Consider the following 22,615-nt stretch of genomic DNA (forward strand, 5'->3'; position numbering starts at 1 on the left):
GTAATCTAATCTAATTGAAAGATACTTCTTTCTGGAGACAGTTAAATCCTTTCTGCCCTATCTTTAAGCATTTGAAATGATTGCCACTTCCTTCTGGCTGAACTTACCAGAACTGCCAATCAAGATGCTTTATGGTCTGTTACAGCTTATGCTGGGGGAGGGGGGGGGGCGTTAACTTGCAAAAAAACACACAACCTGTGCTTTGGGGCTAGATGGAAAGATACATATTTCAAATGGTACCAAGGCTTCTTGGTATCAGCATCAGATTTTTGGTAAGATGGGATTTTTCCAGCTCTGCATCACTGCAGGCCAGAATTGGCTTACTGAGTCATGACACTGATCACATAGCCATCAGAATTGGTGAGCAAGGATTGCTTCCAAGATAGCATGCAGAGAATCTTCTCTGAACAGGACCTTGCAGGTCCCCCACTTGTCTTTTCTGAATAAGAAGAGGGTTAAGTCTCATTTCTTTTTGGTGTGTCTCATATGACAAACACAAATATTTCTGGGCAGAAGGTGGCCTTATAGCTTTTTGGAGGGGATTAATCACTGTTGTGGGTTTGTGTATAAAGCAGGTGTACTCTGCTCTCATAAACACGTGTTCAGAGCAAGAGAAGTGCTTCAGAATTCTTAGAGCAAACTGTTATCTTCCAGGCATACCACCAAACATATAGTTCCTAGCTGCTATCAGGTTTTTTAGGAGATGAAGCACCCAGGAATTTTCTATCCATGCTGGTTCGGCAAGTAAGCCTTGATAGTCTTTGTGGTGGTGCAAAGTGTCGTGAAGTCATAACTGGCTTATGACCACCCCTGATGGGCTTTTTAAGACAAGAGACTAATAAAGGTAGTTTACCATTACCTGCCTCTGCATAGCAACCTTGGTCTTCTTTGGAGGTTTCCCATCCAATTACTAACCAAGACAACACCTGCTTAGCTTCTGAGATCTGATGAGATCAGGCTTGCCTGCGCTACCCAGGTCAGGGCACAGTAGTCTTTAAACTGCCATCATTTATTTTTCTCTTAAAAGAAGCCTGACAGCATTCAAGTTTCTACTTTTTATGGGTGCTGTTACAGTATCTCTTTATTGTTGGATGAGGTGGTGGTGACTGATATTTCTCCTCTTTGTATCTCTGGGCGATTTGCTCAAATGGCCTTTTTATTGAATAAGTCTGAATTTTAAGAGGGCCATGCTTTGATGGCAGCTGTATGTGAAATTGCTCAGGAAGCCTAAGCTTGCATTAAAAGGCGAGATAGCACCTGCTCTTTATGAAGATAGAGCTGTATTGTCACAATGATTGGAATGAGTATGGAAATGCATTTGTGTATTAGCTTGTCCGTTTCTGAGAAGTTTTTAGGTAGCTTGGGATCTTGGGTTGAAGGAGCCATCTCCCAGACGGTTACCTAGCTCTTGGCCTGTCCCTTCCCTACCACGGGGGCCGTCAGATGGGAGGGGAGGCTGCTGGAGAGCTGCAGGTATGTTTCCCTCATGTTTCCTGCAGGCATCCTTCTTCTGAGGACAGAGAGAGTGAAGTTCTATAAAGAGTTATTCCAGACTAAGCCCAATGAAATCTGCGCAGTTAGACTGTAATAACTCTGCTTAGGATTTCTCTGAAAAACTGCATTCATATGATGTTTGCTTGGTTCCAGAACAAATCTCAGAAGTCTTGGGCTCTCTCCTAAGAGCTCCCTCACTTGCAGTGTTCCCAGTCTGTACCAAGGCTCCATTGTGCAAAACAATACATTGCAATTATTTTCTTGGTCACCAAACTAGGATTTCAAATCGAGGTTAAACCATGGTTTGGAGACTAGTACATAGGTGGCCATTTGGATTCTCCCATTCCTATTCTGTGGAAGACAAGATTTCTCAGAATATCTGAAGTGTTGCCAGGTATTTTTATATTCTGAGCTTAAATGATGATGTACACCATGTTCTATGCATAGTCTCCTAACAATGCGTATGACAATCAACCTTCTCACTAAGCAACATGCAGACTAATTTGCTTATTAGAGAAAAAAGCTTTGCATGTGTTCCAGGTAGTTTTGTAGAAGCAGAGATGCAAGAACTGTAAAACTATTCAGGAGTTTTTACAGCAGTGTAGAAGCTGTGTTTCAGAGCTTTGCTGTGAAAGCCTCTGCACAAAATATTTTAATCAAAGGCAGTTGTATGCGGTGTTTCAAATCTTAGGCAAGCATAATATGAGTGGGTCTTTCACATGGTTTTATCTGAGGGGAGGACTTTTTTTTACCATCTGTGTCTAACTGGCTTCCTGTCATAGGTTGGGAGACTTCTTCAGCAGCTGGCGATGACTGGTTCTGAAGAAGGAGACCCTCGTACGAAGAGTAACTTGTGTAAATTTGACAAAGTAAGAGCCAAGGCTATATAAACTGATTCTCTGTATGTGTGTTTGCTGTATTCTCCTCCTATGAAACATTAAGCCAGGGGATGGTGCTGCAGAAGTCTTTACCTAGGCCGCAAAGCATATCCTGACACTCCCCCAAAAACTTTTGCCTATGCTCTGCTGCTTAGTTATGGGCAGGGCTTTTTTTCAGCTGGAACGCGGTGGAAACGAGTTCCGGAACCTCTTGAAAATGGTCACATGGCTGGTGGCCCCGCCCCCTGATCTCCAGACAGCGCAGAGGGCAATCTAAACTCCCCTCTGTCTGGAGATCAGGGGGCGGGGCCACCAGCCATGTGACCATTTTCAAGAGGTTCTGGAACTCCGTTCCACCGCGTTCCAGCTGAAAAAAAAGCCCTGGTTATGGGTCTACTAAAATAAGGTGCCTTATAAGTCACACCTGTTTTTCCACCCAGCTCAGTACTATCTACACTGACTGACTGCTCTGCAAAAGCTCTGGTGGATAACGGTGCTTCCTGTGTTTTATTCCTTACTGATTTCAAAGTTAAGAAATATCATACGACTAAAAGAATTTTAGACAATTAATCATGTAAGTGTTTAGTCTTCAAATCCCGTAATTCTTCTACATCTGTAGAAATTTGCATACACAAAAGAGGAGGTATTCCACCACCCTCACACAGAGAAAGTCTCTTCTAAGATAGTTCTTGGCTTCCGCAGTTTTTGTAAACATCTGCATTAAAAAATAAATTTATGCTTATCTAAGGAACACTGATTTTTAGTGTTATTATTTGTTCTTTTATTGATGAATTGCTGTTTTATAAAAGTATCCATATATTGTGATACTTTTATTGTTGTTGGTTATTTATAACAAATATTAATAAATAAATAGTATTAAATTTTAAATATGGAAAAAAAACTTTTAAAACCCACTGGAGGTAGCTTTGGGTCTATTAAAATATCTTTTCACTAATCTAACCGATTAATTATCTTTTCTAAATGGTGCAACACCACCATTAATAAGGCGCTAAAGGTTGCATCTTGCCTTATTGCATTTATTTTCACTTGTGGAGTTTTATTAATTGCCAGTTTTTACATTGCTGTTTTAAGAGCTTCTGTGTTTGTGTTTTTAAAGGATTTATCCCAGGTTTTACTCTAATGATATGTTTAATGGTTTTATCCACACTTTTTAAAACTTTTTTGTTGCTGTTTATTGTTTAGCTTTTTTTTGGTTTTCTTAGCTGTGATAGATATTTCTGTGGGGAGGCAGGGAAGAGAAATGATAAATATATAAAAGATACTGATTGGTAACAGAATACAGATGACTGTTGCCGTCTTCTGAAATGTTGAAGTGGCTCATTGAGGCTTGGTTTTTTTTTCCCCTTGCAGGGCTGTGTAGCTGCATTTCTGGATGTTGTCATCAGTGGGCGTGCAGTGGAAACCCCTCCCATGTCCTCAGTTAACCTTCTGGAAGGGCTGAGCAGGACTGTGGTTTACATGACCTATAGCCAACTTACTGGCCTGGTAAATGTCTGAATGTCTGGACTTGTTGGTGGGATTCCAGAGATAGTTGCTGAATCTGGGGGGGGGGGGAGGATGGGGGAGGGGATACAGCTCAGTTGGACGCACTGCCTACCTGTTTTGACAATACCTGCATTTCCAGGTCAACTTTATGAGGAATGTTATGTCTGGTGACCAGCTGAAGGAGGATCGGGCAGCTCTGGAAAGCCTCCTGTCAAACTTGCCCCAGAACAAGCCAGGAAAGAGCAGCAGCCTAGAAATGACCCCTTACAACACCCCACAACTCTCGCCAGCAACTACTCCGGCCAACAAAAAAAATCGATTGCCTATAGGTGAGGAAGGTCGAGGTAGGGCTTTTGCAGGCTTAGTTTCCTGACAAGGCTTTTGGAAGCTATCCTCTCTGCTTTTGTTACAGGGCTCTGGTTTTTATATGTTCCAGTCCACAGAACCCTTTTCTGCACTATCACGTGTGCCAGTGGACTTCTGCATACTTCTGTACAGCCGTATAAATATTCTGGTGCATATCATAGGGTGTGCAGTCCAATCATGCCAGGTGTTGGCCTGTTTTCTTTGGCCTCCTTGATGCCCTGTGTAAACAAATAGTGCCCTCTGGAATGCACCCAAAAGTCTCCTGACTCTGTAGAGAGGCTTGTCTGCAATCATCGGTCTCTTCTAACTGAGGAATTGTAAGAAACCACAACATCCCCCAAAATGCAGTTCAAAAGCTGCTTGTTCAGCCTGGTGTTGGACAGCTTAATATGCTTGCACTTGGCCACATGTGCTGCTTAAAGGACCTCCGATTCCTACATTTTTGAGAGGATTATATGGAGTATTTTACTGAAAAGATGCATGGAGTTTAATGGGATCAGAAGGCTATCTAGTCCAACTCCTCCAGCTCTGTTCCTCTGAGCCGTATACTTCTAGGATTCTGACTTCACATCTGCCTGTGGGGTGGAGTTTACTACTGGAAGTGGGTAGGACTGTAAATATATTAATAATCTCCTTATCACGTTTTTGTCTTGCCTTTCCTCCTAGGTGCCCAGGGTAACATGAATGGGATCAACCCATTTTATTATTGCATCAGACTTGCAGAGTAGGCTAATATGAGCACCCAGGAACTTTTCCCAGGCCACCTATTGAGTTCAGGGCTTGGGTGCAGAATTCAGCCCGGGTCTCATTGGTCCATGTCCAGTGTATCATACTGGTCTCAGTTGATGGCATGTGTGTACCCTTTGGTTCCATGCCCTAAAAGGCTTATTTTTATTTATTTATTTATTATTTATTTTATCATATTTGTATTCCGCCCTCCCCGCAAGCAGGCTCAGGGAGGATAACAGCATTTAAAAACATTTAAAACATTCCATATAAAACATTTTAAAGCATCATACAAAAAAATATAAAATAGCAGCACTCTTTTTCTTGATGGCGGCAATACAGTTAATAACAAATAGTGCAACAGTACTGTTGAACATAGCAGCAGCTTAGGAACAGTGGTGGGCAGCTCTCATAGGGAGGGGGGTAGATGTTGTATCCTCCAGCCAGCGGAGGCCCAGCCTCAGCCATAAGCCTGGCGGAACAACTCTGTCTTACAGGCCTGGCGGAAAGATAGTAGATCCTGCCGGGCCCTGGTGTCGGTAGACAGAGCGTTCCACCAGGTAGGAGCCAGGACTGAGAAAGCTCTGGCTTTATTGGTCCAAGTCTCTCTTCCAGTTGGTTTTTTTTAGCTTAATACAGTCCATATTCTTTGGTTAAGGGATGGCACAGCCTTTCATAGCAAATGCCCTATTTTTAAATGCTGCAGCAAGGAAAAAGTTTTTAGGGGTTGTATATTGAGGCTGTCCTTCAACTCAGGCTGTGTGTACTCTGCACAAAAAAACCTCCACCAGAATTCTGCACCAAGAAAAGCTGGATGCTGTGACCAGCCTACGTTACGCAAATTAAGAAATTGTGTTTTAATTCCCCCTATATTTTACTTTTAATTATATCATTTGTGTTATTTTGAATACTAGTTCTCTGTCTTCTAATCACTGGCAATCTTACTCAGCATCCCCTTGGTCTCTGAGATTTTACCAGGTATTGCCTAAACACTTTCAAGTCTATCTCCACAATCATAACTGTTAGTAGCTTATTTTTTTTAAAAAAAAGTTACTCGGGAAGCTGACTTCATGTTTGTAAAACTATATTCTTCCATTGGGTTGGATCTAGTGACCCACCTTAGCAAGGATCACAGATTTTTCTTGCTTCCTCCTGTAATTCCTGTTGATTCCAAGGGTTGTTGGAATAGTATAATAGCTACGTGGATCTGGGGGCTACAGTAAGGAGCAGAAGAGGGGAAATTATTCCCTCTTGCCTCTTCCCTCAGTACTCTGCTGACAGAAGAGACAGGAAGAGTGGTTTTGCTCCCCTCATCTTCCTTATTGCAGTCCACAGACCTGTTCGGTTATTAACTCCATGCAGGTCCTGCAAACCCAGGAATCAACTTTCCTGGTGTTGGTAGGAGAAAGCAGGAGAAATCATGGCTGTCAGCACCTTCCACTAATGGATCACTTTATCCAACCCACTCTGAAATAATCCCTGGGTGCCCTTGTCTTTTAGCAATTTTTTGTTCTGAAACATTTGCTTTTATATTTCTTCAAAACTGAACGAGTATTTCTTTGTCCAACGGCTTGAATCCTGTTTCTTTTTAACACTGTCAACTCAGGACAACAGTTGGCAGCCATCACTGCCTGGGACACGTCGGCCACCAACCTGACAGCTCACATAAACCTAGTAACCCCTTTTGGTGGGTAATGGAACCCCTTCCGTTCTTCCTCTTTTTGTTAGCCCCTCCATAAAGCCATTTCTCTTTTGTGTGCATGTTTGTGTCACTAGCTACTCCTCAAACAGTGAAACGCCTTCTTTTGTTCTGTTAGGAAGCTTGCTGCTTGTCTTTAAAAAAAAAAAATTTTTTTTTTGATACCTAAAGAAAGTGTTGGAAATCTTCCGCTGAAGTTAGTGCATGATAAACTGTGGTTCGGAATCTGACTTCTTGAGAATTAGGGGGCACGATGTCATTTCAGACAGCCTCCACTGTAATAGCAGGTTGCAGTTGTGGAACACCCACTTGGGAAGCGGAAGGTTCACCCATGATCTACGGAGATTCACTAAAGCGCCTCTGCATGTTTGCTAGGCTTATCACGTGTCCCTTCTTTCCTGTGATTTTTGTCCATCAGAAGCTGTTCTTCTCTGAATTTCAAGAGCAGCTCTCCCAGCATCGTGCATCCTCCATGCTTGCAAAATCCACCAGTCTCAGGCTATCCTGGTGTCATCACTTGTGTGCAAGTTTTCTGTTGGATTTTAAAAATGGCAACCTGCTTAATGGATATGTTTTTAAAACTTATCTGCTTTTCAATTTAAAAAATTGAAAAAAAATTTAAAACATACAGACTCTTTTGTCTGGGTTGTTCAGCATTCCCTTTGCAGTGTCTAGCTATGCTTTGAGCCAATTTACACAAGCAGCAAAATCAAAGCTATTCCAAGACTGTATCATGTCAGTCACTGGGGAGCTGATGATGATATTTGAATGTTGTCTCGAGGGTGGGCAGGGGGGAGGGACTGCTTTCCCTGTGTGTTGAAGACCACCATGTTAGTGAAATGGGGTCTGCCTAGAAATCTCCTAGAAATGCTGATTTCTGTTGATAGAAGGGAGTCCCTCTTGCCCGCCACCTCCACGTATGGGGCAGCATTTGAACATACAGCTTCTTGCAGTGTGCTCTGCTCCAGTTAGAAACTAACTCAAGCTATCTGCAACATGCAGACTGGTTAATTGGATTAAGTTTCCACCACCCACCCCTTGCATGGATTCTGAATCAGGGCTTAGTCTGATTTTAGAATCCTGATTTGGCAGGGGTAGGGTGACACAGTAGGGTTCACCTGAGAGACCTCATTCATACATCATGGGTAGCCAGAGTTAGTTTTTAACTGGGATTTTTCCACGCCAGAAGAGCAGAGAGGAGTTTGGCAACAAGCTGGCTTTGCATGTGTTGATTCAGTGCTGGTTAAAAGTATAATCTGAGTGCAGCCTATGGTTTGTGCGTGTGTATATTTTTATGCTTCTCTCAGTTTTGCTTAGCTCTTATGCATCGTGATTGTATGAAAATAGCATTATAAAAAACTTAAGAGCTGCTAAACATTATTAGGCAAACCCTCCAAATGTTCAAAGTTGGTTACTTAGGACCCAGTATGTTGCCAATTGCTTGAACTTGATGTGTGTCCAAAATCCAGAGCCCTACTATAGCCTTAGCAAGGAGCTGTTCGAACAGCTGTCTCATTAACAGGATCTGATGCCCTTGTGAGGTTTTTGCCTTTGTGGAATGCGTTCTTCTCTCTTAGTGGAGCAGAGATTAAATCACCTAGACTAGTTTGTAGTTAGTGGTTTAATGGATTCTGGCTAACATTAGTGGCTCACTTTTGGGCTATCATACTACCTGTAGTTGGCTTAATTAAATTTTGAATGGTGTCTGAACTGAGCCATAGGTTATCTTTTCAAAGAATAAAGGGTGATGGGGAGTTGGCATTTAAACTTCTATGAAGTAGTAATAAGTGATACTAACATAACTTACGGAAGGGTATCAAGGGGAAGAGAAGTGTGATCTCACCTTTGCAGAGGACTGGCTGCCATGAAGGCTATGTTCCTTGTACCTTCAGAAGTTGTGCTGAAGAGGGAGTTTTTGCCCTTCCTGAACTGAGGCATGATAAGTCCCCTCAGCCAAAATACTTCTGTGTATGCGGCTTTTGTCTCCTATTAAAACTGGCCAGTGAGCCTTTGGAAGGTCTGTGTTCCAAGGGGATCTTATGTAATCAGTGACTTACAGCTTGAGGGCATGTATACTGTAAAGGTTTTCCCAGGTGCTTCTTGATGGAGAAGCATGTGGCATTAAGATACCAATAGGAAGTTTCCATGTACTTCCACAACAATTGGAGGGTGACATGACTGTAGTTCTGCGCTGCTTGTGCGCCTGTCTGCAACTGTCTTCTTGCGTGTTCTTCAGTCTGCATGCGAAAGAGAATGGCCACCCTTGCAAAGCCATTCTAGTGCATTTGCTGTGTTTTGCTGTGTTTTGACTTGTCAAGAATCTTTGTATAAAATGATCTCACAAATGTTCCAGCCACTCGCAGCAGAAGCCGGTCGAATATTCAGATGGACCAGCATGCTGACCACGACGGCCCCTCCCAGGAGACAATACAAGAAGTTCACCCAGAAGAAGTCTTGGTTATTTCCCTTGGGACCGGACCCCAGATAACCCCTGGAATGATGTCAGAAAATGAGGTATTGATTCATGTGCAGTTGCTAGAGCTGTGTGGTGCAGGCCAGGTTGTTGTCTCTCATACTGAAGTTGTGAGCTGCCATGAAATTCTGAACGTGCATTTTAAATAGCAACCAAGCTTCTTGGCCCGATGGGTTGAGCCTCCACCAGTCAGGAAGTAGCGCTTCCTTTAGTTTAACCCAAGTCCTTGACCATTTCCCTGCACTTCCCCATTATCCTGCAGTATATGTGAGTTTTATAAGTAGAGTGTATATTATATTAAGGCAAGGTGGGGAGTGTGTAAATACGATTTAAAGATGCAAGAGACGTTCCTCAAAACAAGTGTAGAATGAGATGTGTAATCCAGTGGAGGAATTGGTTGCGGAATTCCAGGACTGCTATATTCCACAGAATACAGGTCACGAATCTTGACAAGCCATGCATTTCTTGACAGGATCCCGTCATGAACTTTGCAGAAGTCATCTACATAAGATCTGGTGACAGTCATTACCAGTGGTGACTTTTTAAATAAGGATAAGATGAATTTGTGGTGGATAGGTCTTTCCATGGCAGTTAGCCACATTAGCTAAATGGAACATTTATACCCAGAAGCAGTGTACCTTAGATTACCAGATCATGGGGGTCAAGCAAGAGAGAGCCATTTAATTATTCTGTACACAACCCTGTCCAACATAGGCACTAAATAAATGTTCCAAAATACCAAGGGATCATCCTCCCTGATTTTACTAGAGTCTCATGATTTCTCCCCTGCCAGTCAGTTTGGGGGATAACTATAGCACCATTTTTTAATATGCTATAATGGGTTCTTCAGCCTTATTGACTACTTTATCATGAGCTTTGGCTAGCGAATAAGCTGTTTTCAGCATCTAGATCTGAGGAAATACTTTGCATCAATAAGGCTGATGCCGCATCTGCCCTGTCTGACTTACATATCCTACGTTTCTTCATGTAATTAACTGCTGAGTAAGTGCTCCCTTGATTCCTGCTCTGATTCATAACACTGAGGAAATGGGAGAAGTATTTCTAAGTGTGAGCTGCTCCTAAAAAGATTGATGTTGATGGCCCAGAGAAGTTCTATAGCAAGGCTAAATTTCTTCCTTAATTATATGATGTCCAGTAAATGTTTTTCTGAAATTCTGGTTTTTATCTCCTTGCTGCCCTACTAGGTTTTAAACATGCAGCTTGCTGATGGAGGGCAAGGAGATGTCCCTGTTGATGAAGCCAAACTCCACGGTAAACCTGATAAAACCTTGCGCTTTTCCCTCTGCAGTGATAATCTGGAAGGAATATCTGAAGGTGAAGGGTCGCTTTAGTACCTTGTGTGTCAGACAATATTTTAAAGGAGCTTCTTTCATTGTTTAGTTAGTGTGTATTTTGGCCTCTGTTGTAAAAGTTGTGGTAATCTGCTCATTCCATTGGCTGATCTGTGTGGGGGGACGTGTTTTGTCACTTGGCTAGTGTGTTCTGTCTTGCACATCGTTTGTTGCGCTTACTGGTTGCATCTTTTTACTGGGATCTGATTAACAGCGGAATCTCTTCCCTACAGGTCCTTCAAACCGCTCTAATTCTGTGTCTTCGCTGGATTTGGAAGGGGAATCTGTGTCCGAGCTGGGGGCAGGCCCATCAGGCAGCAACGGAGTGGAAGCCTTGCAGCTTCTGGAACATGAACAAGGTATTGCTATGAGGATTAAATGGAGAAAGTGTAAACCGTATGTGCCACCCTGAGCTCCTTGGAGGAAAAAGAGCCAATGTTGCTTAATGGTTAGAGGAGTGCTATTCACTCCATAGCTCACAAGCCGCATATAGCTCTTTCACATGTCCTCTGTGACTCTTTTTTACATTTTGGGTTCCAGGGATTGGCTACAAACTAGAGTTTATGGTTTTAAACCATCAGTCCTTGGAGGTAAAGAGAGGATGCTTGGGAAAAAGAGGGAAGGCAGGCGAGCAAGCGGAGACAGAGAAGGCAGGACCAAAGTGGCAGGCAAATGGTAGTCACGTGGCTCTTTTAGTTGATGGTGATTGTGAATGTGGCTTTCCACAAGCTGTGACATGAGCACCACTGGGCAGACTTGGGCTGGGAGACCTGGATGGGCTTGACAGCAAGAAGCAACTAATCCAGCTCTGTGATGAAGAGTTCTTATGTGACACACAAAGGCATACTTAGTACATTGTTTACGTTTGAGTCTTAGGTCTCTGTGCCAGTGGCAGAGCCTTCTGCCAAAGGTAGGACCTTCTGCTAGCAGGGCAGAATCAGAGTATCCAGTTCATTGTGCGGAGCAGCTCTAACTAACAAAAGTGCTAGATTTCTTCACCACCAACGCTGTCTATGGCTTATCTTGTATTATTGATCACTCTTGCTCATCCAATGAAGCTGGACTTCCATTAAAATGTTACGCTTCTGATCAGTTTTAGAAAAGCACCAACGCTGTCTTCAAAGGTGGGCGGAATCAGGCATCCCTCCAGTGGTGGGATTTTTCTGTCGGCCAGGCTCTGCGTCTTCCTGCCTCTGCTGATAACCAGGCCCGGCTCTGTCTCCTCTCAGTTTTCTGGCATTTTTTAAGAAAAACAATTCAGGCACCCAGCATTATTTATCCAGTTAAACGTTTATTATCTGCATTTAATTAAGAGGGAAGGCAGGAGAGCAAGCGGTGTCTTTTTTTTTTTTAAATGTAAAGCATGCCTGTGGACAAGGACTAGGAGGAAGTGATTTTGTAAGTGGTGCTGTGGCTATTAGTACAGCCAGCTTGTGCTGGAAACAGGAAGAACAGGTTGCTCCCGGACTCGATTCATTCACAGATGTGTACATCTATCCAAAATCGGGAGTCAGTGTAGATTCACACCACTTGAGGTACATATATCAGCCAGAGAGGAAGCTCAAAAGAATACTGGAAACAATACTTGCCTACCAGTTCTAGACTTAGTTCTGGTTTAAATAATCCTGTGGGTGGGTGGTCAACCTTTCCCCCTCAAAGCTGTTTTGCCTAATATATACCTTCATGTCTCCCAGTTGCATTTCCCCTTCAGCCATTTTTGGTGATTTGCGACTTCAAGGCCATACCATTTTATTTGTGTAGATGCTAGTTTAGGGTGTGTTGAAATTCTGTCTCTTTTCTTAATTGCCGGTCACTACTGATTCAGAACTGCAGCGAAGAAATATCATTGTGTAGCAGCATCTTTTATGTAATAATTCATAACAACATCTTTCATAGATTGTGTCTTTACATCTGTCACCATGACAGAATGTCAGGATTCGTTCCCCAGGAAGAGGCCTGCTGTTGACTGGAAAGAGAGTGATGATGGCTCTTAGTTGTTTGCGGTGCAGGTGGGAATTGTTTTGAACAAAGCTTCTTGTTTCCTGATAGCTACTACTCAGGATAATCTCGATGACAAGCTCCGTAAATTTGAGATTCGTGATATGATGGGGTTAACAGATGACAGAGACATCTCAGAAACTGTGAGCGAAACGTGGAGCACTGATGTCTTGGGGAGTGACTTTGATCCGAATATCGATGAGGACCGCTTGCAAGAAATTGCAGGTAATCTATTCTGCTTTTGATGGAAAATACCTTTGGATAATGCATTGATTAAGTAATATAATCACAAACAAACCCATTTCTGCCTGTTTGAGTTTCCTCTTGCAGTGGTAACAGATGGCCCAGTTAGTGGCCTGAGGGCTCCTGATACTGTAATACTGAGGAAGCTAAACTGGATTGGACCTTACTATTATCTGGGTGGAAAACTAATGGGAGCTCTGTATAAGCTGCAGCAAAAAAAATTTTTTTAATTAATTTTTTTAAAAAATGTATATCCGGCCAACTTGAAGATTGAAGTTGCTTACTACTAATAATAATGAATAAAAACAGTGATATATATCCAGTTTTAAATCTCAGAATGTTAATCTGTAATTATAATCATACAAAGTATAAAATCCAGTAACAAGCCAATTAACAAAATCAGCCAAGAGCTTGTGAGAAGAGAAATGGTTTCTCCTTATACTTGCTACTAACCAAACTAGGAACCATGTGAGCAACTACAGGGAGGGAGTTAGACATATCAGAAGCAGACACAGAGAAGGCCCTGTCCCCTTGGTAACCCGTCGCCCAAACCACTGAATGTGGAGCCACCAAGAACAGGACCTCTGAAGGTCTCAGTTGAACTTGGTCACATGGGCTATTTTCCATAGCAGTGCCTCACAGTTAGTAGGAGAAAGGGTGGCATGGAAAGGAACCAGGCACTTCTGATGGCCATGGTTTTGGTCCTTGTACACATTACTGCTGCCATGTTGGGCCTGGCTATGGGAAAGTTGCCACCTGATACAGACTTATTGGGCAACCCCGTGGTTGGGCATGGCCTCTTTTCTGTGCTCTCACTATCTACTGCAGAGCATACTGTTGCATCCGAGCCAGCAAACAATGGTTTGAGGCCTTCCAGGCCAGAGTTTGAAACTCTATGGGTTGTGGCGTCACAGTTCCTGTTTGGAAGGCCAGGCATCAACCAGCATCTGCTGAGTCAGAGGTGATAGCAAACTAAGGTTCACCATGAATGGGAGGGAATTGGGCATACAGGGGTGTAGGGAGCAGGACCATGCAAGGCCAAGGTCATATAATGCCAGCCCACAGTTTGGACTTGAGAGCCAGTTGGGTGTAGTGGTTAAGAGCGCGGGACTCTAATCTGGAGAACCGGGTTTGATTCCCCACTTCTCCACTTGTAGCCAGCTGGGTTGACCTTGGGTCAGTCACAGCTTCTAGAAGCTGTCTCAGCCTCGCCCACCTCACAGGGTGATTATTGTTGTGGGGATAATAATAACAACGTAATTTGTAAACCGCTCTGAGTGGGCATTATGTTGTCCTGAAGGGCGGTATATAAATCAAATGTTGTTATGATTATTATATTATTTCCACGTGAACCCAAACCACTGCTTCAGCAATAAGTTTACTATATGCATAAATGAAGCCTTTGTCCATTTAATTTAGAACAAGAGTGCTGGTTGGACTGAAGATCTGTGTGTGTGTTAGGCCTGGTTAAGGTGCTTTGCTAGTTGGTTAAAGGCACAAGTCTCTGTTCCTCAGCAGTCAGCCTGTGGAGGATCCTTCCCTAAGGCCAGGGGGTTGGAATGCAGTGGCTTTGGCAGACCTCCGTGCCTTTTTCAATGCTTTCAAGGTTGCTTCCGCAGGTGCAGCAGCTGAGAATATGCTGGGGAGCTTGCTATGCTTGCCCGGTTCAGGGTCAGTGTTGCTTGACCCCTGCACGGGTTCAACCATCTCGGAAACCACCAGCGAAGCTTGGAGTGTGGAAGTGCTACCGAGCGATTCAGGTCAGAATGCTTCACTTAAAGGACCCCTTGTCTGCAGGGTGGGAACCTTGAAGAAATGTATCCCTCTGGCTGCTGTGGTAGATAGAACCAGTGGAGGGAGCTTGACTTCAGTGCTCAGATTCTTTCACTGGCTTCCCATTGCCTTCAGTCTCCAGCATCAATTCCTCCTTACCTTCAAGGCCTTTACCTTGTACCTCTTTGCTCACTTCCTCATTCTGTCCCTTCTTGTGGCCTCTGTTCCTTCAAACTCAATGCAGTGTAGGGGTCACAGTGTTGCACTATGAGAGAGGAGATTGAGAGTCAAAGGCCCTGCTTTTACTGTGATACTCACTGGGTTATTTGGGGCTAGTGGCTTCAAGCCAGACCAACCTCACAGGGCTGTTGTGAGGACAGAACAGAGGAGGGGAAGAACCAATGCCCTGAGCTCCTTGGAGGAAAGGGGAAATAAAAATGGAACAAACTCTGCTACTCTCAGCTCAAAGATCTCTTGCTCACCTGCCAAGGACAGTCGAGTTAATGGGTCCTGGAATGCCTTGCATGAGCCCCCATGTTTTCCTTTCCCCATTCAGAGGCCCCAGACTTAAAGCAGGAGGAGAGGCTGCAGGAGCTGGAGAGCTGCTCCGGAGTGGGCAGCACTTCCGACGACACTGATGTCAGGGAGGTCAGTTCTCGCCCCAGTACGCCAGGCCTCAGTGTGGTGTCAGGTGAGTCGTATATTTCAGGGAGCGGGTGGTCGTGTGATGCTACCTTGGAGCCTTGGTCCCTCTAGCCCTGTCTCGTCTGCCCCGGCAGCATCTTTCCAGGATCTCTGGCAAAGGAAGGTCTTTCCCAGCACCTGCTGCCTGAGAACCCCTTTAAGTGGAGTTGTAAGCAATCGAAGCACATAACCTTCTGCCTGCAAAGTGCACACTCTGCCCTCACCTATACGTGTGGTGCTGCCTTGTACGAAATGAGACTGCTGGTCCATCAAGCCTGGCGCTAGAAGTTTCGTGCTATAACCAAAGTTGCAGTCTTTCAAATCCCCCCACCCCAGTAACTGTCAACACAAAACACTCTTACCAAGAGTCTTGAAGGGAATGGTACCAGGGCAGTGAAAAGTCTGTGCATATTTTGGCATCTGTCTTTCTCCCTCATTGTTAATACAATGTGAGGTGTGTGGGACACTAAAACCTACACTACACTTTGGTAGGTGGGTTGGGATAGTATTATTAACTTTAATATAATATTTATTAAGCACCTAGATGCCCTGCAGTCAGTAAAGAGCCATAGAGAAGAGTTAGCTGTTCCCTCAAGCTGATCATAGATAAGATTAAGGAAGGAGGGTTTTGAAAAACAAAGAGGAAAGTGGTGGAAGAGAAAAACATAAAAATGAGCAGCTAATGATGACTAAGGCAAAGCTGATAAAAAGATAGATGTAGACTTGACCAGAATATAAAAATGAATTGTGATCAGACATTTTCAGCTAGGAAATGTGGGTGAAAAGGTTGGTTTTGTTGATGCATGGTACACTGAAATGTATCACATAGTGATGGAAGAGTAATCAGGAAGTAAGAAGGAGAAGTCTCTGTCCTGAGGAGTTTACAGTCTCAGTTTATATGCATTTATACCGAGTCAGAGTATAAACAAGGACCGCCTCATTTAGGGTTGTCTGATTATCGGTGAATCTTCAGGGTTCTGGTCTTTCTTCCTCAAATTTGTATAACCATTAACCAAGCTGTAAAACAGGGGGAGGAGAAATGGTGTAGCACCCCCACCCCTCCCCTTTAGGCTTCAGCCACTGACTTGGATGGACAGATGTGGAAATAATTTTTTGCAGCTTGTCTTTCTATCACACACATGAAGCTGCCTTATATTGAATCAGACCATTGGTCTCTCAAGGTCAATACTGTCTACTCAGACTGACAGCCCCTCTCCAGGATTTCAGGTTGATGTCTTTCACATCACCTGCTCCCTGATCCTATCAGCTGGGGAATGCCAGGGGTTGAACCCGGGGCCTTCTTCATGTCAAGCAGGTGTTCTGCCGTTGAGCCATGGCCTTGTATAAATGTTCCACGAATCCCAGGCACTCGGACATTGGAGATAGACAGCAGTGCTCCACTTACAAACAGCATTGAGTGTCTTCAGGCTTGGGGTGTCTCTCCTCTACAAGATATTCTTCTTTCTCTTTGTCAAGGTATCAGTGCAACCTCTGAAGATATTCCCAACAAGATCGAGGACCTCCGCTCTGAGTGTAGCTCAGACTTTGGTGGGAAAGATTCAGTAACCAGTCCTGATATGGATGAAACTGCTCATGGTAAGATGTGGTGTGACAACATTGTAGTGAATTGGAGAGTAATTTGAATGTGTTGCCCCAAACATTCAACTCCCCATCACAGCCACAAGAGTAAACTGATTAGGAGAAGGTTTGCTGTCTATACATTTTTCTACAGAGAAATTGTAATATCTCAATTTCTTATTGGGGTGGACAGACTTTGGTCTTAGACCACATTCTCTCATTTGTGTAGGAGACACCATGCAATGATTGAGACTTCTTGTATGCAAGAGAGATTGCTCATAGTTGCTAGACTAATCTTTCCTTGGCCATGGGAGCAGTTCTTACCTGCCAAGTTCTGATTCTCCCTACTCTACCCCCTCCCTTTTCAGGTCCCCCTTATCTGCCTTTTCCTAAAGGTAAATGGAGGCAGGTACTGGTGTATAACTCAACTCTGGGTGGTTCTTGGCCCATCAGCAAAGATGTTTGTAGTGCATTCTGACCCACTTCTCCGTACTTCAGGTGCCAGCCAGCTGACCTCTCCCCCTTCTCAGGTGGATTCCTTGCTTGCCATGTTTGACCCCTTGTCATCACACGAAGGTAACTTCCAGTATTATCAGAACTGCATCACATTTCTAGAGCACCACTCTTCGTATCTGCACAGTGCTTAGTGCTTTGCTTTGCAGTGAAAGAGTAGCATCGGGTATAAAGTTCTGCTTAGTCTAAAGCCTGTGTTTTGTCCAGCAGTGGTGAGGCCAAAAGTGCACTATGCAAGACCTTCACACCCTCCTCCGGATCCCCCAATCTTGGAAGGGACATTAGGAGGCAATGAGGCCCGCCTGCCCAACTTCGGCTCCCATACTGCAATGCTCTTGGACTCCGAGGCATTCAAGCAGCGACATTCCTATCCGGAGAGGCTTGTGCGTAGCAGGAGCTCCGATATAGTGTCATCTGCTCGGCGGCCGATGAGTGATCCTGGCTGGAACAGGCGAGCTGGTAATGAAGAGAGGGACCTTTCCATGCCTGCCGGCAGCATGGGAGGAGCTGCTTTGATGACTGCCCCGCAGTCCTCTTCCTCCTCTCCTAGCAAAGATTTTTGTAGAGGAGAGGTAAGAGAAAGTGCTGGCCCCAGCTGAGTATGGGGTGGTTTTTTTTTCTTCATACAGTTAAATTGTACTTTGTTGGCAAGCACTGCTGTAGAAATGTTTCATATCTTTTGGGGCTGTTTTCTTCTTAGCTTGGAAGTCACTAGGGAAGCCCTTTAAGCTGAGTGCATTGTGGAAAGGCAGCACAGCCCCAGAACATAGTATTAGCTGCAGAATCCAGTTGCCTACAAACCTCAGCTTTTCACAACATTAATCCTTTTTGATGGTCTGTCAGTGGGGCCACATGCAAACAAGGTAGGCTTTTCTGCATGCATATATATATAGGGATATATATATATATAGAGGCAGGGCTTTTTTTCAGCTGGAACATGGTGGAACAGAGTTCCAGAACCTCTTGAAACTGGTCACATGGTTGGTGGCCCCACCCCCTGATCTCCATACAGAGGGGAGTTTAAATTGCCCTCCGCGCCTATCTAAACTCCCCTCTCTCTGGAGATCAGGGGGCGGGGCCACCAGCCATGTGACCATTTTCTCCGAGGGCAACCCACTGAGTTCCACCACCTCTTTTCCCAGAAAAAAGCCATGTATATAGGGATATATATATAGGGACTTCCCAGTCATGCAGAAATACTAGGCGGCAAAAAAAGTGTAGTCTAAACAAGTGTGCTTCTTCCAACAGGCTGAGGACCGAAAAGACAGCGATGATGAGAAATCTGACAGAAACAGACCATGGTGGAGAAAGCGTTTCGTTTCAGCTATGCCCAAAGGTGAGATCAGAGATCGGATCTCTTGGGTCAGCTATATGTGGTGGTGGTGGTGGAGAGTGCCTTACTTAAAAATTCTTTCCTTCTGTTGGTTGCCACTGAACCAGGAGTTTGTACTTGGGTTTCATTTGTAGTTGGCCAGTTAACCACATGTTATCCAAGTAGCTGAAAGCAGCCTGTTTAGTGAGTTCTGATGCAATAATTTGAAAAAAAAATTAAAACCTGGCAATTAGGCTCCCGGCTACCAGTAAAAACTGCATTTAGAAGCTGGCTTGAAAGAGAAGAGGAGAGGGATATACAAAAATCAACTTTATTTTTTATATAAAAGTCCACTGTGAATGTACATTTTGAGCAGCGGGCTATAACCTCTCCCTATTCTACCATTCCTCTGAACAAGGGGTTTCCTTTTGGCTGAAGTTTGAAACCTGCCTCCAATCTAAACGGCCTTCCTCCAAATTAAGTGGCTGTTTCGTTTGAGGAAGAGTCACTTAAGCTGGAGAAAAGCTGCTTGGAGGATGGTTGGATCCACCCCAATACCATTTTTGTGTGTGTTCATGGGGGCTGGGGGGGGGGGGAGAGCAACTCCTTCAGTATGTCAAGGAGTTATTTGTAATATTAAAATTGTGTCAACCGGGCATTGAAATTAAGATTATTTTGTCAGTTTTCTATACAATGCCAGGAAAGCAATTTTTTATACACATATAAACCTGGTTTACTGAAGGGGATTTTTTCCCTACAGAAGAGCGCTGTCTGTTGCAGCGTGCATACCTTGCTTTTGCTTTAGTATGAATACTAAAATTGATTTTTGGGCCGCTAAGATTTCTCCCCTCTCCTTTTTATCTCCCGTTAACTATGAGTGGGAATCTTTTCTAGTCTCCCTGGAAGCTGGCCTATCAGGCAGCCTCTCTTGCTTCCAAGTAAAATATTGCTCAACCTCACTTTTTTTCCTAAACATTTCCAGCTCCAATCCCATTTAGAAAAAAAGAAAAGCAAGACAAGGACAAAGATGAGCTCATCCCTGACAGATACGGAACTCTACAAGGTTTGGAGTCAGCGCTACTATTTTTAAGCTCCTGAATTAATTAATTTTCCCCTTTGCGTTTACTAAGCATGGCTAAAACTTAGTATGGCTCCCTTAATTTTTTTAAAAGTTTTTTTTAAAAAATGCATAAAGGCTCTTAACAGAATAGAATCTGCCCATCTTTTCCTCTTAAAGACTCAATTTATACAATTGGCAGAATCGAGCAGTTATGCTTTTTCTGGACTGCATTACTGCAGGGACATGGCCGGTAGAGCGTTTTAGCTCCTCCAGGGAAAAACGTCTTGCACAAACAGAAATGGCATGTGAGGAATGAGGCCTCACCCAAACCTTCTCCCTGATATACTAGGTTTCTGCATGCAGGGACTGCCTCCCGTGCAATTGGTGATCATTCAAACATACAGCTTCCCTAGTGGGATCTCAAAGTGGTACAATTCGGGGATTATGTGTACCCCTTGATTTTGCTGACTATAAATCCGCTTTTAGATTTGTGTGTTCGTGTCAATGGAGAAAATGCAGGATGAAAAGAAGAATTGGCTTCGCTCCTTCATTTCACCCAGAGAGTGCTAATATCAGGCTCCAAAATCTGATGTAGGAATAGAAGCTGGTCCCCAAACTTTGGGTCTCCCCGGTGTTGTATTAGCTAGAATGTGGGCTTCTGATTTTCTGCTTGATGCAGAATTCTTTCCTCAACACTTAACTCCTGCCTCCTGGCAGGCTTCAGTCCCTAGTGGCATGTCTGTGTTCTCAAAGACAACCATGTTGGTGGTTCTGTAATTCCATCCACAGCATGAGACAGATGAGTTAATTGGCTGTGTTTTTAACTTGATATTTTAGATGACCACAGTCCTAGGCTGAGTGCTCAAGCTCAGGCTGCCGAGGACATCCTGGACAAGTACAGGAACGCGATTAAGCGGACCAGCCCTAATGAGGGGGCTGCAGTCAACTATGATAGTACAGGTGAGAATCTGGCCTGGCCCCTCACGCTTCTCATAAGGCGGAGACTGGCTGCTACATGCTGGTAATGAGAAATGGCTAACCCATTCAAAGCTCAAATGAGTGTGTGCGGATTTGTTTAGATGCCATTGGAGACGGCGAAAGCATCCATGACTCTCCGCGTGATGATACCTTGCAAAACATGTCTGCAGATGACCTCCCAGATTCTGCTAGTCAAGTAGCTCAACCTCAGGATTCTGCTTTCTCCTACAGGTAACTGTGAGACGTAGACAGACAGACAAAGGCAGCAGCCAGAGCAGAAGGCGGCTTGATCCAGATTTACTTGGGCATTGGATGGGGACCTCTACCCTGGAAACCCAGCAAAGAGGCTATGGCTATGTAGAGGCGGGCACGCAGAATAGAGAACCATGGGGGAGGACAGTAGTAATAATAGTAATAATAATGACTGTACTTATATACTGCTTTCCTAGACAGATGAGTGCCCCACCCAGAGCGGTGAACAAGTTAAGTGTTGTTGTTATCCGCACAATCCAGCTGGGGAGCTGGGGCTGAGAGGAGTGGCTTACCCATTGCCTCCTACTGAGCTCATGGCAGTAGTGGGATTCGAACCAGCAGAGTGCTGATTCACAGCCAAACTACTGTGCTACAGCAATCCTGTGCCGAGGGCCGTCCCTTGACCCGGGTGTCCTGCTCAGCTGCCCTCTGGCTACATAGTTTCCAAGCTCTTCTCCCCCACCATGAAGCCTGGTGCATTACAGGAGTTAGGAGCCGTCCTGCATTGCAGTTACTCTCCTGCTGTGTTCTTTTGCAAAATTGTGGGAGTACAAATGTAGCAAATAGTTTTTGAGCAAGTTGTTCAGGAAACAACTTTCCTTCTTGATGGAGAAAATAGTTGTGGTGTGTATGTTGTTGTTGGCTTAAAGAATTCCTGGGTGGCTCTGTAATTAACTGTCTAGTTGATACTCTTTTGTTACAAAAGGCATGTGTTTCGTGCAGGGACGCCAAAAAGAAATTGCGGCTTGCACTCTGTTCTGCAGATTCCGTTGCCTTCCCCATGTTGTCTCACTCAACACGGAATGGGCTTCCCGATCATACGGATCCTGAAGGTAAGTCCTTTGATCTCTGTTGTTTGGGCAGCTGAAGTACCTAGGGTTTTTTTTTTTTGGTCCTAAGTCAGAACAGGAAGTGCACTTAACTTTTATACCAAAGAAGAGGTTACTTTTACTCAACAGGACTGCGCCCGGACCGTTGTGTTTCTGTGTGAGTCACTGAGTGAATACTGATCGGAAGAGGGACTCTACAGAGTGGTGATGTGCATTTGCACACAAAGAAACCTCGCCTAAGTGGTAGATAACTGTTCTGGATCTGTGTATCAAGACTGAGGGATTTGCTTAGTCTTACTCAACACAGGAGCATGTTAGGATTATCCAGTGGTGGTTGACACTAGAAGGTGAGAGCAGTGACTCATGCAAAGATGCAGCAGGCAACCTTTTGGTGCTTTCCTGTGCCACAGAGGAGCTTTGATGTTCCTGGCAGGGTAACTGGTCTCATGTGATTCATTGTTTGGGGATTGCTGTCTTACGCTGCAGTTCTCGTCAGTCCTCCTGTGAATTGGCCCCCATCTAGCTCCTGAGCTCTCACTTGAAGTTGCCCTCCTGTTGTTCATGCTAGTTTACCCAATCCTGTGGGCTAGGAACTTGCCTTTTAGAATGCAAGTTGATGTTTTTGGCACACTGAGTTAAGTATCCGGTACCAAATTTCAGACCTTTTCAGACTCTGAGCCTGCAGAGTGCACAGAGGGAGCCCCTGAACAGGAGGCAGCTGCTGATGTCTCGTATAGCTCTCTTTTGGAAGGCCGCATCTGAACCTCAGGGAAGAATAAAACAACCCAGACTCTAGGAATGAATTGTGATGTTTTGACTGTGTTGTGTGAGAGAACTAAAATCCTCTAAAATCTTTTCTGGAGAAAGTTCCTTGGCAAATAGAATGACTAAGTACGCCTT

The 22,615-nt window shown here is 44.2% G+C and overlaps 1 protein-coding gene across 6 annotated transcripts in view; it reads left to right on the forward strand.

The window, feature by feature from the left end:
* Positions 1–22,615, forward strand: part of GAPVD1 (GTPase activating protein and VPS9 domains 1) — a 44,936-nt gene that overhangs the window by 16,613 nt on the left and 5,708 nt on the right. For 2 of the 6 annotated variants that reach the window (XM_054997512.1, XM_054997517.1), the window contains exons 4-21: positions 2,277–2,363; positions 3,744–3,878; positions 4,018–4,207; positions 6,577–6,657; positions 9,023–9,183; positions 10,348–10,477; positions 10,728–10,853; positions 12,544–12,717; positions 14,355–14,495; positions 15,065–15,199; positions 16,669–16,788; positions 17,269–17,346; positions 17,491–17,855; positions 18,532–18,619; positions 19,578–19,658; positions 20,493–20,615; positions 20,735–20,864; positions 21,609–21,718. In XM_054997512.1, coding sequence (XP_054853487.1) covers positions 2,277–2,363; positions 3,744–3,878; positions 4,018–4,207; positions 6,577–6,657; positions 9,023–9,183; positions 10,348–10,477; positions 10,728–10,853; positions 12,544–12,717; positions 14,355–14,495; positions 15,065–15,199; positions 16,669–16,788; positions 17,269–17,346; positions 17,491–17,855; positions 18,532–18,619; positions 19,578–19,658; positions 20,493–20,615; positions 20,735–20,864; positions 21,609–21,718 — 2,455 coding nt within the window. The remainder of the gene's footprint in view (positions 1–2,276; positions 2,364–3,743; positions 3,879–4,017; positions 4,208–6,576; positions 6,658–9,022; positions 9,184–10,347; positions 10,478–10,727; positions 10,854–12,543; positions 12,718–14,354; positions 14,496–15,064; positions 15,200–16,668; positions 16,789–17,268; positions 17,347–17,490; positions 17,856–18,531; positions 18,620–19,577; positions 19,659–20,492; positions 20,616–20,734; positions 20,865–21,608; positions 21,719–22,615) is intronic. The other 4 variants (XM_054997513.1, XM_054997514.1, XM_054997515.1 and 1 more) reach the window with 4 other exon arrangements.

The sequence above is a fragment of the Eublepharis macularius genome, chromosome 14 (assembly GCF_028583425.1).
Source record: "Eublepharis macularius isolate TG4126 chromosome 14, MPM_Emac_v1.0, whole genome shotgun sequence".
NCBI lineage: Eukaryota > Metazoa > Chordata > Lepidosauria > Squamata > Eublepharidae > Eublepharis > Eublepharis macularius.